At 46.4% G+C, this 16663-nt stretch overlaps 2 protein-coding genes across 2 annotated transcripts in view; one reads left to right on the forward strand and one right to left on the reverse strand.

Moving 5' to 3' along the window:
- The window catches only part of Cdk5rap1 (CDK5 regulatory subunit associated protein 1), a 143569-nt gene that overhangs the window by 48908 nt on the left and 77998 nt on the right, over nt 1–16663 (reverse strand). The window lies entirely within an intron of this gene.
- Nucleotides 525–14792, forward strand: Hmgb1l3 (high mobility group box 1 like 3). The gene has a single exon (XM_063285097.1). It carries the CDS (start codon nt 14025–14027, stop codon nt 14664–14666), a length of 642 nt encoding a protein of 213 aa, XP_063141167.1. The 5' UTR covers nt 525–14024; the 3' UTR covers nt 14667–14792.

The raw sequence follows: 16663 nt of genomic DNA on the forward strand, positions 1-16663 counted from the left end.
CAGTCCCTACTGGTATACCCTTCCCCCAATCTGCCCTTCTCCAAGAGGCCATTCTCTATATAATCCAGACATTTGGTGCTCTCTCGCTCTCTCTCTCTCTCTCTCTCTCTCTCTCTCTCTCTCTCTCTCTCTCCACACCCATTCTTTCTCTTCCCTCTCCCCTCTTCCTCCCTCCTCAAGGCAATAAACCTGCCTTTATGTATCTAAAAACAGAAGAAGAAAGAAACCTCAAGATGCAGGTATGGATCCCAGTAGTAGAGAGTGTTCTAGTTATGGACATGACAGTTGCTTCAATTCCCAGGAATAAACACACACAGAGATTTGTGGGGGGAGGAAGAAGGAGACAGAGAATCCATTGTAAGTGTGTAGAGTTGGAAGTAGCAAGAATAAAAGACAAAGACCCCTGAGCAGGGAAACAGACTGTGGTAGCAGAAAGACAGCCATTAAGCAGTTATGCAGCAACTGCCTAGGCTCCTCCTACTATTGTCCTGTGTGCGTGAGGGGCCTGGTAAGTGGCCCTGAGACTCTGGGAAGCAGGTGTGCACTCACTCATGCATTTATAGGTTCAAAGTCACCAAGCTCCGATCTTTTTCCTCCATGTTTCTCTTGCCAAAATCCATGTGAGGACAACAGTAGCTAGGACTCTGACAGAATGACTAACACCTGGCCTCACTGAGGCTATGCAAGAACTTGGTTCAGATTTTAATTTGTCATAACCTTTTCCAATGGCTATGATTTGATCATCGGTAGAGAGAAGCTGTCCCATCGTAGACAGGAATCCGTCAGTGGTATCTGAACAGTGACAAAAGCATATAGACACAGGGATGGGAGGCCATTCGATCCTGGGGAAAGTGGATTGTATGATGTGAAGATGCAGATGCAAGCAGAGCTTCCCAAGTGTGGGTCAGGCAAGAAGACGACATCCACGGAGTAGCTCACCTCCTGCCACAGCCTATGTCTCAGGCCTGCTAAACAGGAAGGTTTCCAGGCCGAATTCTACCTCTGTGCCTTGGCACAAGCTGCTATTCTACCAATAGCAAGCCTTCCTCACCTTACCAGCTGACACCACCTGTCTTCCTCCAGACTTCAGTTCTGGGGAATTTCCCCCTGTTCCTGCTTGTCCACAGACTGCCCCACCCCGACATTCTCTTCGGTTTCCACTCAAAATAGCAAACTATAGTTTTTTGGGGTTGTTTTGTCTTGTTTTAGGGCATCCTGTCCTTGAGGCTCTCTAAGGACAGCTTCAGAGGTGTCCTCTACCTCTATCTCTCATTAGAGCTCCTTATCACTCTCTACACTTCTTCTCACTAAAAGGATCTAGAGGTGTCCTTCCTTACAGCCATCATGAGTTAAAATATTGGCCACAGCAACAATGGCTCAGTCACTGTGAGATGCTACAGCTATTTGTGCTGACCATGAAATCTAGGTTCCCAGCCTGAGGAGGTTGGTGGGTTTCCTAGATGAAACAGGCATGGAGAGTTATGAAGAATAGCTATAGGGTAACAGTGGAGGGAGGGGGAGGAGGAGGGAGAGGGAGGGGAGGAGGGAGGGGTAGAGAGAGAGAATGCAGCTGTCCTTGGGAACACTGCCCAGCTGAGTTTTCCCAATCTTTACTCAAGGTTGGATCCAAGACTGTTGTACTCAGTGCCTTCTGCTACTTGGGGCCTCTGTGAAGGATGGCAGGAGGCTACCACGGGATCTCACATGGATGGAGGAATCCCACAGGACTGCTTGGGGGCTATATGCTGAATCTGGCTGACCTGCCTTGGAATGGGGGGCTATTCTGACTAGTAAGTCAGATGAGCACACATTCCCTGAACCAGATCTTGAAGGATCAACAGATAAGCAGATCAGGCAGACATAGACTAACCCCCTAGCCTATGGTTTATCCACCAAGTGGGAGTACAGAGGACATTGGTACCCAGATAGTTTTTGATATTCTTTTGGATCAAACCTTATTCTGAGCAAGATGCTTTTGGAGGCCATCATGGGTTAAATATTTTTATGACTTGGAATTCATGTGCAGAAGCGTATGGAAATCTGCAATCTGCATGTTTTCCTGTGTTAGACACACAACAACCTGAACTTCAGAGCGCTTGCTTGCTCATGCTCTCCCCTACCCGACTCTTGCTTGTTCTCCCCTCCCCTCCCTCACTGTGGCTGTCTTCAGCCAGGCCAGGCCAGTCTATGCTACCTGGTATCACCTGCCAAGGAGCTCAGAAGTTCACTTGAATGCAGAGAAGCACAACAAAGGGACTCTCTTGGTAACACTGAAATAAACAGGACTTGTTCCTATGCTGAGACAGTCCTCAAAATAATTCCTACTAAGAGATCCATCTCTCCCTCTCTCCAGCCCTTCTCGATCTTCCCCAGCCTCAAGGCAGCATCCTCTGCTGCCTACTTCTCTGCTGAGAGCTTCTGGTGCTGCTTCCAGGGATTCGGCATTTGTCCCTGGGCTCAGACAAGGAAGTCTGCTCAGATTTGAGAAACAGTGACCTGGGGCTGTGTTTACTTCTTTGCTGAATGACTACCTTATGTGATCTCTTTGCTTTCTACTTTTCTTAATTACTATCTTGTGTGATCGTTTTTACTACTTTACTTGATTACCTTGTCTTCGCTCTAAAAACTGACCATGTTTTTTGGATGTACCTAGAATGATATAAAAGCAAGTTAGCATAACTGTCCTCTGAGAGACTCCACCCAGCAGCTGCCTGAAACACATGCAGGGACCCACAGCCAAACATTAGACTGGGCTCAGCAAGTCTTATAGAAGAGTTGGAGGAAGGATTGGGGAACCTACAGGGGATAGGGGCTCCACAAGAAGACCAACACAGTCAACCAACCTGGACTCTTGGGAGCTCCCAGAAACTGACCCACCAACCAAAGAGCCTACTAGGTCTGGACCTAGGCCGCAGATGTTCAGCTTGGTCTTAATGCAGTTCCCCAACAACTGAAGAGGAGGCTTACCCTGACTGTCACCTGCCTGTAGATCCTGTTTCCCTAACTGGGCTAACTTCTCTCAGTGGAAGAGGTCATACCTAGTCCTGTGGTGACTTGAGGTTCCAGGGAAGCATTGCACCCAGAGGGGACTTCCCCAGGTAAGGGATGGGGAGAGACAGTGTAAGGAGGGGAGTGAGAAAAGAGGGCTGAAATTGAGATGTAAAGTGAATAACTAAATAAATTAATAAGAAAAAAAGAAAACTGTCACCCAGATCAACCCACATGCTGCACCCTGGGGCAGACTGTTTACCCAGGAGCCTGCCTGAACATCACTATCAGTTCAGGTACAGTACCCAGAGGACCACAAGAATGCTACTCCAGTGACAGACTCAGTAACTAAGGAGCTGCCAAATCAATATCCACAGGGAAGACTGTATAAAAAGGGAACTAACCACACACTTCTTGATTTTAAGGAAGGCCCAGTACTCAGGAGACTACACAAACTGCCCACAAGGAAGGCCCTATTTATAGAAGGCAGCTGCAACATATACAATACTAGGGCAGGCTCAGTGCAGAGGGGACCACTCACATAATTTCCACAAAGTCAACACAGTATCCTCTGAGCTCACAGCCTTCTACTCTCCAATACTGCATGGGTATCCAAAAAACCAACAGCATGATGACCTCAGGGCAAGATCAGCATCCCAAAGCTATTTGAGCTCTGATTCCCTACACCATTGGAACCAAATGAAATCCACGATGCCTTTAGGGTAGGCTCAGTGGCACTCACACACTTCACTCGGTACAGGCCCAGTAACTGGGCTGTCCCCACGCCAACCTCAGGAAAGAAGCAGTATTGCTTAGCCTATTCACACTGATCCCTGACAAGCCCAATACCCATGTGAATGTCCACATACTGAATTCACTCAGTGTCCAGTAAGCCAAATGTAGGCTGTCCCTAGGACTGGGGACCAGTTGCATGTTGACATCAAAGAAGATGCATGTGACCACACTCAGATTGTCCAGAGTGAAGAATACCCAGGTAATCTTTTCTATGATATCCCCAGGACATCCAATATATAGGAGGCTGCCAGTGCCAGGGACCAGCCTCATCTGAGAGCAGGGCCTGGAGAAGGTTGAATGCAAGAGCAGTGAAGGGAAGGAAGGATCAGACACAGGACTTCATTCATTTCATAAGAGAGGGGACAGAAAAGAAGCGCACCTCAGTGTGGCTTTTCCTACACTGACAAATTATGCCTCTTCAGGCTTTATACATAAAATAATTTCCTCAGAATTTTTATTCATTGATTATATAGCTTTTCAAAATACATTTTGAAAAAATTTTTGAAAAAAGTTTTCCTCAGTTACATAAAAATATTGAAAGAGGAACAAAGCAAACAGCAATTTACTTAAGGGAAGTAAAAATTAACATTATGATAAAATCAATTTTCTTTAAATTCATATCTTCTTCCTTAAGATTGGGGTCATAAAGCCTGTGATCACAGAAATGCTAGTCAGGATGAATTTGATTCTGCTTCAGTTTCGTATAAGATTAACAGGTCAAAAGTTATTTCCTACTGCCAGTTAAATCAAGCTTGGTTTCCTACAAAAGTTCAATCTCTCTAACCCTTATTTGATTCTTCTGTTCTTTCCTCTATATTTCTTTATAAGGCCATCATCCTTTTACTTTAATTCTTAAAATATTGTGCAGCCCCTTGCTTAAGCAAAGGAGGCCTATCAGCACTGTCTGACAAGTCTGTCCAGGAAGCAGGCAGTTCCCTGAGCCAGAACGCCTTCTGCTGTGTCTCTGTCAGGAACACTAGTTTCAGTTGGATTCCTATCTTTATTACAATTATGTAAAGAATAGAAGAACATCTGGATTCCTAAAACTTTTGCTGTTGGGAAGGCACCAAGGCTTGTCATTAACTGTATGATCAAAATCTCTTCCTATTCCTTCAAGTTCCTTGTTTCTAAAGTTGAACATAAAAAAATCTAGCAATTCAATTACAGTCTGTCGGCTTCTAGAATTTCCCTAGGTTTTTCCTCTTTAATAATTTTCTCAAATTCCCTATCTCATGCCTACTAATAATACTCCTTAATGATCTAAGTGTTTATTTAAGTAATAAGTTCTTAAGAGAGACTCAAGTTTGTGCATAAATAAATTCATTAATTTCATTCTTGTTTGCACCAGTTTTTTGTTGTCTCAGCTCTGTGAGAGACGTAGGTAGAGCAAAAGGTGTGTAGCAAATTTCCACCAAGGGCAGTGGAGAGTCAGCCCAAGTTGTCTAAGCACCAGAACTTTGTCAAGCAGTGCCTTCAGGACACTTGGCATCGCCATGCCAGACAGTATTTTCAAGGCAATTCTAGTACCCACAATGCTACTCTCATATTTCCACCAGAAAAAAAGCTCAATGTCAGGGGCTGCGGCCCACCACCCACCGATGCAGGCCCAATACCCAGAGGGTTGTCCCTGAAGTCAACATGTGGTCAGTTCCACTTGCTCCACAGTAGCCAGGAGGCCGCTGAATATAAAACGGCTTACAGTGAAAACTGCAAGATACTCACATAAACTGCAGTGGGGCTGATGTTAGAAGAAAAGTAAAGGTTGAAACAGAAAGGCTTGGAACACTGAAGAACATAGAAATGAAGGCCACGTGGATCTGATATAACCAAACTGGCCAGATGAGAGGAGGGGCAGGGCTATGGCCCCATGATGATAGGACATGAGTAAGGCACTGCTGTCATTTCCTTGCTTTTAATGCTGCTAATTGTAAGTAATGATGGATTCTAAAAAAGCCTCCGCCTATTTCGAGTCAGAGACCCCAGACTGTGCCACAGATATTAAAAACAACCACTGTTTTTTGGTGGACATGAGGACTTACCATCAAGTTGAGCCAAGGAGCATGAATAGAGCATGTGGGCCCTCTATTGGCTTGACCCATGATAGCATGGAGAACTAACTAACATAGTAATTATCACACTCAGTCTTTGTCCAGTCTCTGCTATGTAGCATATCACACACACACACACACACACACACACACACACACCCCACCCCACATAAGAAAGTTCAATGGCTTTTTCCTCTCTCAGAAACCCCTCCCACTCTCTGGAGTCTCTCACTTTCCTGTAAGTCTTTAATGGAGCTTGCTTCCACTTTGCTTACTCCTTCAAGTGTCTCTGTCTTGAATCTTAACTGGTATGAGACATGAACTTGAAGCCCCTGTCCCAGGACTGCACTTAAATGTCCTTTGGTCAGGCACAACTTGGTGGAGAAAAATCCCATCACACTCAAACATTGTATCAACCTCAGAGATGGACCTGCAACCCTTGGAGATTGAGGACTCTGGAGACCACATGTACATTGACCTAAGTGCAACACTTTATCCAGAGAATCCTACTCAGATAGCCTTCAGAGCTGGCCCAGTACCTAGAAGACAGCCCACCTAATAAATCCAGGGAAGACACAGTACCCATGTCTATACTGCCATCAGAGTAGGCTTAGCATGACTTAGGACATGCCATTCCGACCTTGTATAATCCGAATGTTCAAGGGTTAACTGAACACCGCCCTCAGTGAATTGCTATAACCCAAGGTGCAACTGGAACATGTTCCATAGGTCAAATCTAGTACTGACGTTACCCACTCACTGCCAAAGGATAGACTCAGTTCTAATAGGGAGCATTGTGTTTTGAAAACAATGTAGGTTCAGGACTCATAGGGAAGCCCACACACTGGACTTAGTTTGGACCTAGAATCCAGGAGGTTGATTTCCAACTAATCTCAGGGTAGACTTGGTACCAAGAGGACTGACTGAACCCTGCCCTTTATCTCAGGCCCAGCATCCAGAAGACCATACTTCAATGAACCCAGGGCAAGACCATAAACCAGAAGACCACTTGCACACTGTAACTATTGTAGACCTAGTAACTAAAGAGCCAAAATCATACTTCCTCTACCTTATTCAGTACCCAGGGGGCCCCTCATACCGAACAGAGAGTATCACAGATCCAAGCACTCAACCACATGCTGAAATCAGGGTTTATGCAAAATATGGGGATGCTCAAACACTAACTTAAGTGTAGACCCAGTACCCAGAGGGCCACCATCATGCTATCCCTAGTGTAGGTCTGTTACACAGGCTCCTGTTGATCCAATGTTCCCCAGGTACTCTCAGCATCCAGTGGCTGCCTGAATGCTGTCCTCCACCCCAATTTCATCAATGAAGCAGCCTGACATACATGCTTAGTTAAGATACAATTCCTAGAGTCTACTGGAACAATAACCCTAGGGTAGACCCAGTTCCCAGGGAGCTGAGTGCATACCACTCCTTGTTCAAGCCCTATACCTCAGGGGAGAGAAGGCTGTCTCCATGCTGACCCTGTTGGCAGAAGTAATACCCTGTGGACCAACAATTTGCTGATCTCAAAGCAGGTCCAGTATTAGGAGTACCTCCCACACTCCACAGCAGGGCCAATTCCTAAGACCAGACTATACAGCGTAGATAGGGTAGGCCAAGTGCTAAAAAGATGATGGCCACAATGCCCACCCTTAGGGTGACCCAGTTCCTAAGTGTGGGATGTAAAATCATGCCAGGAAGTTTGGTAAGGTAGAGCAGGTTGAGACCCAGAGACTCGATGGGCACACCCCTGAGACTTAGGTGACTCCCAGCTCCCTGCCAGAGTCCTGACTTGGAACATGTGCCACACTCCTCACATAAAAGAAACGTGTCCTATGGTCACATGGGGCCAAAACAGAGTTCTCCACATTAATGAGGTACCTAGAGGCCCAGAGGGCTTAGCCAAAATGTTTCCTCTCTAGACATTCCTTCCTACAAAAGGTATTTAATGTCAGGCCTACCCTGAGAAGTGGGTATGGTTTTTTTATGCATCCATTTTCCACCAAGAACAACCACAAAACTGTTAGACCATAGACCATCTCTTTTGTCAAGATCTGCCACAAAAAAACTGGGGAAGGCCTTTGTCTGTAGAGCTGCAGCATAATTCTCCCATAGAAGGACTCTGCACTCCCAGCCACAACCACCATCAAGCCTGCCTCTGCCAAGCTAAGGACAATCACCCATGGGACAAACTGGAGCTCCCCTACGTCCCCAGGCTAGATGTTGTCCCCAGCCAGCTGGCCCCTGACTCTGTTCTCTGCTCTTCTGTAACTCCCAGTGATGCCCAGATGTCTAAGAGTCTGAGAACCCCACTTCCCAGCCTTATTGCAGGCCCAGGGATCCCGAACCAGATCCACTTTCCCACATCTCAGATTGCACTTTCCCACCCCACCCCCAGCAGTGCCTTGGCACTTCCCTATAGCCTGGCACCCATTAGGGTAAGCACAGTCAAACTCCCTACGTTCCATCTCCCAAGAGGCCAAAGCATTCACCTACAGAACCAACACTTAGAGGTGCCCAAAAACTCTACTTCACACCTCTTTGAACTGCTGTTGACCTGAATCAGTGACAGAACCTAAGAGAACGCACCAGAGGATGAAAATTGTTTTAAATTGGAAAGCTGGGGTCAGAAGATCTTGAACAAACTCTGTCTTATGCCAGCAGGTTTGTAAAGAAGTGCAACACTGTGGAGCAGTGGCCCATGCCAGGAAACTTGGTAAAGCTTAGTGGGTTCAGAAACCCCGGCACCCACCTGAGGACAGTAGGAGTTTCCATACTCCCAACCAGATTCCTGGCCTGGAACATGTGACCGCAACTCCCCACATTAGACCACGACCACTGGTCATGTAGCACATAACACTGAGTTCCCCATGCTGATGAGGTCTCTAGATGGGCTCTGAGGGTTTAGCCAGTGAGCTTCCCTTCCAGACATCCCATCCTGCAAAAACTATTTAACCTCTGGTCCACCCTGAGGAAGTTGTGTGTACCTATTCCCAAGTTGAGCAATCAATAAACAGTTTGGAACCAAGGGCCGTCTCTCTCATCAAGAACAGCTGCCATGGGGAGAAGCCCTCATTACCAAGCTGCAGTACCTAACTCTCCCACAGAAGGCCCCTCTGTGTGCCTGGATAATTGCAGCTAACCTAAGCTGGAGTTCCCCCTCCCCACGGCCCTAGCCTTGCAATTTTCAGCAGCATCTGAACATCCAGGAGTCAGGGAACCCCAACTTCAGCCTCAGCCTATGCCGATTCTCACTCGGGCTGAGGTCCTATCCTAAGCTGCATTCTCTCACCCCCTGAGCAACATGTCAGCCCTTCCCACAAACCTAGCACCTGATGTCAGTGTAGGGTAAAAATGCAGTCCAGTGGAGTGCGGTGGCAAGACTGAATGCAGAACCAAACATCAGGGTGGAGAGATGGCTCAGCAGTCGAGAGCACCGGCTGCTCTTCCTGAGGTCCTAAATTCAATTCCCAGCAACCACACGGTGGTTCACAACCATCTATAATGGGATCTTATGCCCTCTTCGGCATGCAGGTGTACATGCAGATAGAGCATTCATATGCAAGCAATAAATAAATAAATAAATAAATAAATAAATAAATAAATCTTTTTTTTTCTTTTTTTCAGAGCTGGGGACCGAACCCAGGGCCTTGCACTTGCTAGGCAAGCACGCTACCACTGAGCTAAATCCCCAACCCCAAATAAATCTTTTTTTTTTCTTTAATTTTTGAAAAGAAACGGTTGGGAAAGCAGGGGCTGTACCTCTCCTGGGCAGCAGCATACGGTTGGCCCTGATAGGAAGACATGTGTGAGCTAATCCCGAGGGCTACCTGGAATAGTCAGGAGGGGTGCTAGCTCCTAGGATGTGAGAATTGGAGGGCCAGCCCTGTCCCCTCACTGGCTACAGGACTTGGGAGAGTAGGCCCCTATACCTCAGCTGGGCACAGTGGAGCTAGCTCTGGAGGCGTAGGTGTGGGTGAGTGGACCTCAGGGAAATGTGTGTGGGCCAGCTGACCCTGCCTGCTGATGATGGCAGCCCTGGGCGGCCTGGCCGGAGCAGTGCTGGAGAGCTCACCCTGTTGGTGCAGATATGGGAGAGCTGGCTCAGCTACCAACCAGGCCCAGATCCAGGGCTCTGAGCTAGTTCACCACAGAAATCTGTATCATCTGCAAATGGTGGGGATTCACGAAAGGGCTGGTCCTGCTGATCCAAAGCTGCTGGATCCATATGACACAAGACAACAACAGGATCACCAGGAGAAATCCCGGTGACGATCCAATATTGATGATGTCACAGAAGCCAGAGATCTTGAAGCAGACCGATGAGTGAATGACTATAATGAACGTTTACAAGTGAAGATGTGTGGACAGAGGCTATATTGTAGGGCACTCTGTGACACTTTCCATGGTGAGATGTCTTCTATGCTTTGGTTTGTTTTGGAGAGTTATTAAGTTCAGGGGTGTGTGTGTGTGTGTGTGTGTGTGTGTGTGTGTGTGTGTGTGTGTGTGTGTGTTTTAGCTGTGTGAAGGGCAGATATGATGGAACTGGGAAATGAGCGAGACTGAAGTGCGTGATACGAAGCTCACAAAGAATCAATAAAGGTTCTTTAAAGTGCAGCTCTTATATACAGTGTGTAAGGAGAGTGGGAAAGATTCAGCAGAAAGGGATATACGATGAGACAGAGTCAACAGGAAGCTAAGCAAGCACACAACAGTCTGTGGATTGATAACCATAACCCCTCAAGGTAGAGAGAGTTGAGCATCTAGGATCAGAACTGGAATTTCCCCCCAAGGCCCTGGCCCAAGGTCATTACTGGCTTTGGCAATCATGATTCTGGTTTTAGACAAGGAACTGCATTCCTTCTCCACACATAAGGGTCTCAAGGAAAGCTTTGCATTGGCCTGGCTCCCAAACTGCACGATAGACATCCATCCTAACACTCAATCCTTTCTGGTCCTACCTCCTAGGTAGGTAACCTTCTTATTCTGATAGGCTTTGTGAGACTTCAGAGGCTCCTGGGCAGCCCTGACACTGAGTGCCCTCTCCTAGAATAGCCTGCACTCATCTGGGCCTCAACGTTCTCCCTGTACACTACTACAGTCCTCTACTCCTCAACCATTTCCCCTAAAGTCTGAGAAACCTCCATTCCTGAACATTCACTAATATCTAAGCCTGTCACAATTGCCCTTAAAGACTTATGACTTTCCTTAAAGGCATCAATATTATTTAAAACCTAAAGCTCACAAAAGTTTATAGCCTCCCATTGACAAATTCCTCGATAACCCAATACCTAGGGGCCACCTGAACACTGACCTCAGGGTAAGAGCAGTATCCAATGTGATGAATAAATGCTTCCCTCAGGGCCCTTTACTCAGTATGAGTAGGCAGCCCACGCACTGCCAGCTAGCACAGGGACAGTTTGAAGGAAATGCTAGCTAGCCTGTTGCTCCTGGGGCAGATTCAGTACCCAGGGAGTCATAAGCATACTGTCTTCCAGTATAGTCCTAGAACACAGAAAACTGTCTAAATCCTGACCTCATGGCAGGAGCAATGCCCAGAGATGACACCAGCCAACTGACCAACTGTACCCCAGGTCAGACCCAACACCCAGGTACCTTATGCTTTCATCCAATTCAGGGCACATACACAAGGGGGTAAGCACATGCTTCTCCCTAAGGAGGCCCAGGACCTAGCAAGTTGTCCATATTACTACTAATACTGAAAAGACCAATCCAGGTACCTAGAGTGTGGTCTCATACATCACCCCAGGGAAGACCTATTACCAAGAGGGCCACAAGTCCTCCCATCTACGCCTGAGCCAATATCCAGGAGGCGCCCTATTGCTTCCATTTAATTCAAGATGAGTAAACAGAAGAGCAAATACATACTTCCCCAAGGGTAGCCCTAGCGCCTAAAGAGCCATCTGCACCCTGAGCAAAGGTTATAGAGTCCCCAGGGGTCTAACTGCACATTGCACCCAACTCAGGCCACATGACCAACAGCACTTCTTGACATGATTCCTTTCATTCATATCTATGAAAGTGCTAGAAAAATGTTACATTCAAGTATACATGACAAAACTGAGGTCTAGAAAAGTTTCAGCAGGGTCCAAGGCCATACATGTAGGCAGCTCAGTCATACTTCACTCCCAAAACCTGTGACCTGGGATCCTGCCTCTTTCCAAAGTTTAGCACTGCCATCCTTTGTAAACCACCAAATCCATCAATAACTTTACTCAGACCCCATCATCCCAATTACTCCAGATCTGAGGCAGGATGGTCACATAGTCAAGGCTGCCATGCACAAATTATTCACTGTCTCACAAAAAAATTAATCTGTTTGTAGTACCACAAATCTGGAATCCTTGTACTGAGGAGTTAAAGCATAGAGATCAGGAGTTCAAGGTTACTCTCAGGTAAAAAGAAAGAGGTCCCCCAGCTAGACCTCTCTTGGGCATAGACCCAAAAGATGCCCCAACATATAACAAAGACACACGCTCCACTATGTTTATAGCAGCCTTATTTATAATAGCCAGAAGCTGGAAAGAACCCAGATGCCCTTCAACAGAGGAATGAATACAGAAAATCTACACAATGGAATATTACTCAGCTATCAGAAACAATGCCTTTATGAAATTCCTAGGCAAATGGATGAAACTGGAAAATATCATCCTGAGTGAGGTAATCCAATCACAGAAAAACACACATAGTATGCACTCATTGATAAGTGGCTATTAGCCCAAATGCTCAAATTACCCTAGATGCACAGAACACATGAAACTCAAGAAGGATGACCAAAATGCAGATGCTTCACTCCTTCTTTAAAAGGGGAACAAGAATACCCTTGGGAGGGGATAGGGAGGCAAAGTTTAGAACAGAGGCAGAAGGAACACCCATTCAGAGCCTGCCCCACATGTGGCCCAAACACATACAGCCACTAAACTAGATAAGATGGATGAAGCAAAGAAGTGCAGGCTGACAGGAACCGGATGTAGATCTCTCCTGAGAGACCCAGCCAGAATACAGCAAATACATAGGTGAATGCCATCATTAAACCACTGAACTGAGAACGGGACACCCGTTGAAGGAATCTTAGAAAGGACTGAAAGAGCTTGAAGGGGCTCGAGACCCCATATGACCAACAATGCCAACCAACCAGAGCTTCCAGGGACTAAGCCACTACCCAAAGACTATACATGGACTGACCCTGGGCTCCAATTGCATAGGTAGCAATGAATAGCCTAGTAAGGGCACCAGTGGAAGGGGAAGCCCTTGGTCCTGCCAAGACTGAACCTCCAGTGAACGTGATTGTTGTGGGGAGGGCAGTAATGGAAGGAGGATGGGGAGGGGAACACCTATATAGAAGGGGAGGAGAAGGGGTTAGGGGGATGTTTGCCTGGAAACCACGAAAGGTAATAACAATTGAAATGTAAATAAGAAATACCCAATTTAATAAAGATGGAGAAAAAAATCAAATATATGAATAAAAACTAAATCAAAAAAAAAAGAAAAAGAAAGAGGTCCACATGAGGTAAATGGCACCTCATTTTAAAATAATACAAAAAATTAATAAACAAATAGAAGGAAGAGAAGTTTGGGGGATGTGCCCAGTGGTAGAGCATTAGCCTAGCATGCACAAGACACTAGGTCAGATACCTAGTACTAGAAAATGACAAATAAAAAACAGCACCTCAGACTGCAGTGATGGCAAAGTGGTTAAGAGCATAGGCCACTCTTCCAGAGCACCCAGATTCTATTCCCAACACCCACGTTGTGGCTCACAACTGTCTAACTCTAGTTCCAAGGGAGATGATGTCCTTTTCAAGCCTCCATGAGTGCCAAGCACACATGTGGTGCACAGGCTTTCATAAAGGTAGAATACTCATACACATAAAATAAAATGTAATTTAAAAGAAACAAAAAAAAAACACCAACTCTTTAAGGTTATGTCACCTCAAACCTTTAAATCCCAGCACTCTGGAGGCAGAGGCAGGAGATCTCCAGGTTTAAGACAAGCCTAGGATTTCAGGAAAGCCAGAACTGCACAGAGAAACCGTGTCTTAAAAAAACCAGAGAGAGACAGCCATTGCAGTACATTGAGCTCCATAGAGACAGCGCCGGGGCAAGCGAGAGCCGGACGGGCACTGGGCAACTCTGTGCCTCGCGGAGGAAAATCAACTAAACATGGGCAAAGGAGATCCTAAGAAGCCGAGAGGCAAAATGTCCTCATATGCATTCTTTGTGCAAACCTGCCGGGAGGAGCACAAGAAGAAGCACCCGGATGCTTCTGTCAACTTCTCAGAGTTCTCCAAGAAGTGCTCAGAGAGGTGGAAGGCCATGTCTGCTAAAGAAAAGGGAAAATTTGAAGATATGGCAAAGGCTGACAAGGCTCGTTATGAAAGAGAAATGAAAACCTACATCCCCCCCAAAGGGGAGACCAAAAAGAAGTTCAAGGACCCCAATGCCCCCAAGAGGCCTCCTTCGGCCTTCTTGTTCTGTTCTGAGTACCGCCCAAAAATCAAAGGCGAGCATCCTGCCTTATCCATTGGTGATGTTACAAAGAAACTAGGAGAGGTGTGGACCAACACTGCCTCGGATGACAAGCAGCCCTGTGAGAAGATGGCCGCCAAGCTGAAGGAGAAGTACGAGAAGGATACAGCTGCCTACAGAGCTAAAGGAAAACCTGATGCAGCGAAAAAGGGGGTGGTCAAGGCTGAGAGGAGCAAGAAAAAGAAGGAAGAGGAAGACGACGAGGAGGATGAAGATGATGAGGAAGAGGAGGAAGAGGAAGATGAAGATGATGAAGAAGATGATGATGATGAATAAGTTGGTTCTAGCGCAGTTTTTTTTTCTTGTCTATAAAGCATTTAACCCCCCTGTACACAACTCACTCCTTTTAAAGAAAAAAATTGAAATGTAAAAAAAAAAAAAAAAAAAAAAAACAGAGACAGAGACAGAGACAAAGACAGAGAATGTCACCTCTGCAGACAAGACGACACTTCAGTGACAAATTGAAAAGATTCCAAGACCAAAGTACCCAGGAGAGGTACTGTGACTCCCAAACATCAGAGTTGATCACACCACAGAAACTATGACACTGAGCCCCAACTCAGCCTCTACTTGCAAGAGACCAGACACAGACAAGCACAGGAGAAAACAGAAGGATAAGGCTGTCCAGCAGGTGTGCATTGTGTGTGTGATTAAAGGCACAGCTATCAAAGGTGGAGATCTTGATGCCCGTGTCAACAGGGCACCTTTGGCTCCGCTGGCCCATAGTGATCTCTTCACACAGAGGCCATTAAGAGTTGGCACCTATCTTACTTAGCAAAGGCAATTGTGATCTTGGGCCAGCCTTGGACAGCCTTCAAAGGCTCTCCCTTCAAAGGCACACCAGCAGGTCAAATCACTTAGTGTCTGAATCAAGCTGGCTTTCTTTTGTCAGCCCTTTGTCCCCAGATGGGAAACCTGACCTGAATGACATACTCCATGCATCCTGGATTAGCAGAATTCAATGGTTGCTCCACCTCCTGAGAATCAGAGACCAGGAGCCACCACAGCCTGCCTCCCAGTGTGCCACTCCCACCTCTTCCATAAGTTGTTTGTCTCTAAAGAACTATTAAGGACAAGATTAAAGGTCAAATCACTGAGAGGTGGCACAGCTGGCACCAAAACCATGGCTCAATGTTCTTCAAATATCTGAAAAAATAAGACCCAGAACAGAACACTTGGGTTCTGGCTTCTACTGAGCATCATGGGTAACCCTCTGAGTCATTATGCCCTGTGAGAATCGGCCAGCTGCCCATTCTTCTTTGCATCTGACATTTCACCAAGCCACACTGGGGCCTGTGGAGGGGGAGCAGCTGCTGAGGTTCAGAGCAAGAACGAGTGTGCCGGGGAAAGGCCTGCAGTGGGCATGCTGAGGCTGCAGGAAGGGCCAGGCAGGGGAATAGGAAGACTGCACCTGCTCAGTACATGCGGAACTGGAACTGGCACCTGGGGTCACACAACCATGTCCTACTTCAGCCCTGTCATTGTACCAGACACTGTGACATCATGAACAGGGGAAAATGGTAAACACTTCAGGGATGGAAAGCCTTCAGCCTTCTTTGGAAGTGGAAGGAAAACTCATGCCCAGAAGAGAGGCACAGAAGCTTGAGAGAAACCGAGAGAGAAAAAAGGCAGCAAAGAGTCAGGCCATCAGACAGCAACTTACTAAGAACACACCAGTCCCAAGGCAGACCAGTAACATCATTCATGCCTCACTCTGTTACAGAACTTAGGGTCACACCTGTGCCCCATGCCACAAGCCACATTTGGACACCAGTTCTCAATAAGACAATTAAAAGCCAAATGAATGCAAAAAGCACACACACACAAAAAGTTTTAATCAATATGCCTATGCTAGGAACTAGAACAAAGAGATACAGTGTTGTGTTTTATAAAAAGAAGGAAAGAATGAGGAATATGTTTGGTAGAGTGAGGTATGGTGTAGGGGAAGGGCATGCCTCTGTGTGCCCATCCTGGTACCCCCTGAGGTACCGATCATATGACAGATTTAGTACGGAATAGAGTTTATTTAGGGAATGAGGAGGGGAGTTGAGGGAGTAGAGACAGAGAAATGCAGAGACAAACAGACAAAAAGATAGAGACAGACAAAGACAGACAGAAAGAGAGTAGAAGAGTAGAGGCCAGCCCTGAACTTGTGGAGAGAGAAAGAGTTCGGGAATGGGGAGAGAAGAGCAGAAAGGAAAGAGAGTAAGAAGATAAAGTAAGAGGGTGAGAGAGTGAGGTGGGGGGCAAACAGCCCCTTTTATAGTGAGTCA

This window comes from Rattus norvegicus, chromosome 3, assembly GCF_036323735.1.
Source record: "Rattus norvegicus strain BN/NHsdMcwi chromosome 3, GRCr8, whole genome shotgun sequence".
Taxonomy (NCBI): Eukaryota; Metazoa; Chordata; class Mammalia; order Rodentia; family Muridae; genus Rattus; species Rattus norvegicus.

Excerpts from the sequence above, each read along its gene's own strand:
- Hmgb1l3 (XM_063285097.1), top strand. The coding sequence starts at position 14,025 with ATGGGCAAAGGAGATCCTAAGAAGCCGAGAGGCAAAATGTCCTCATAT.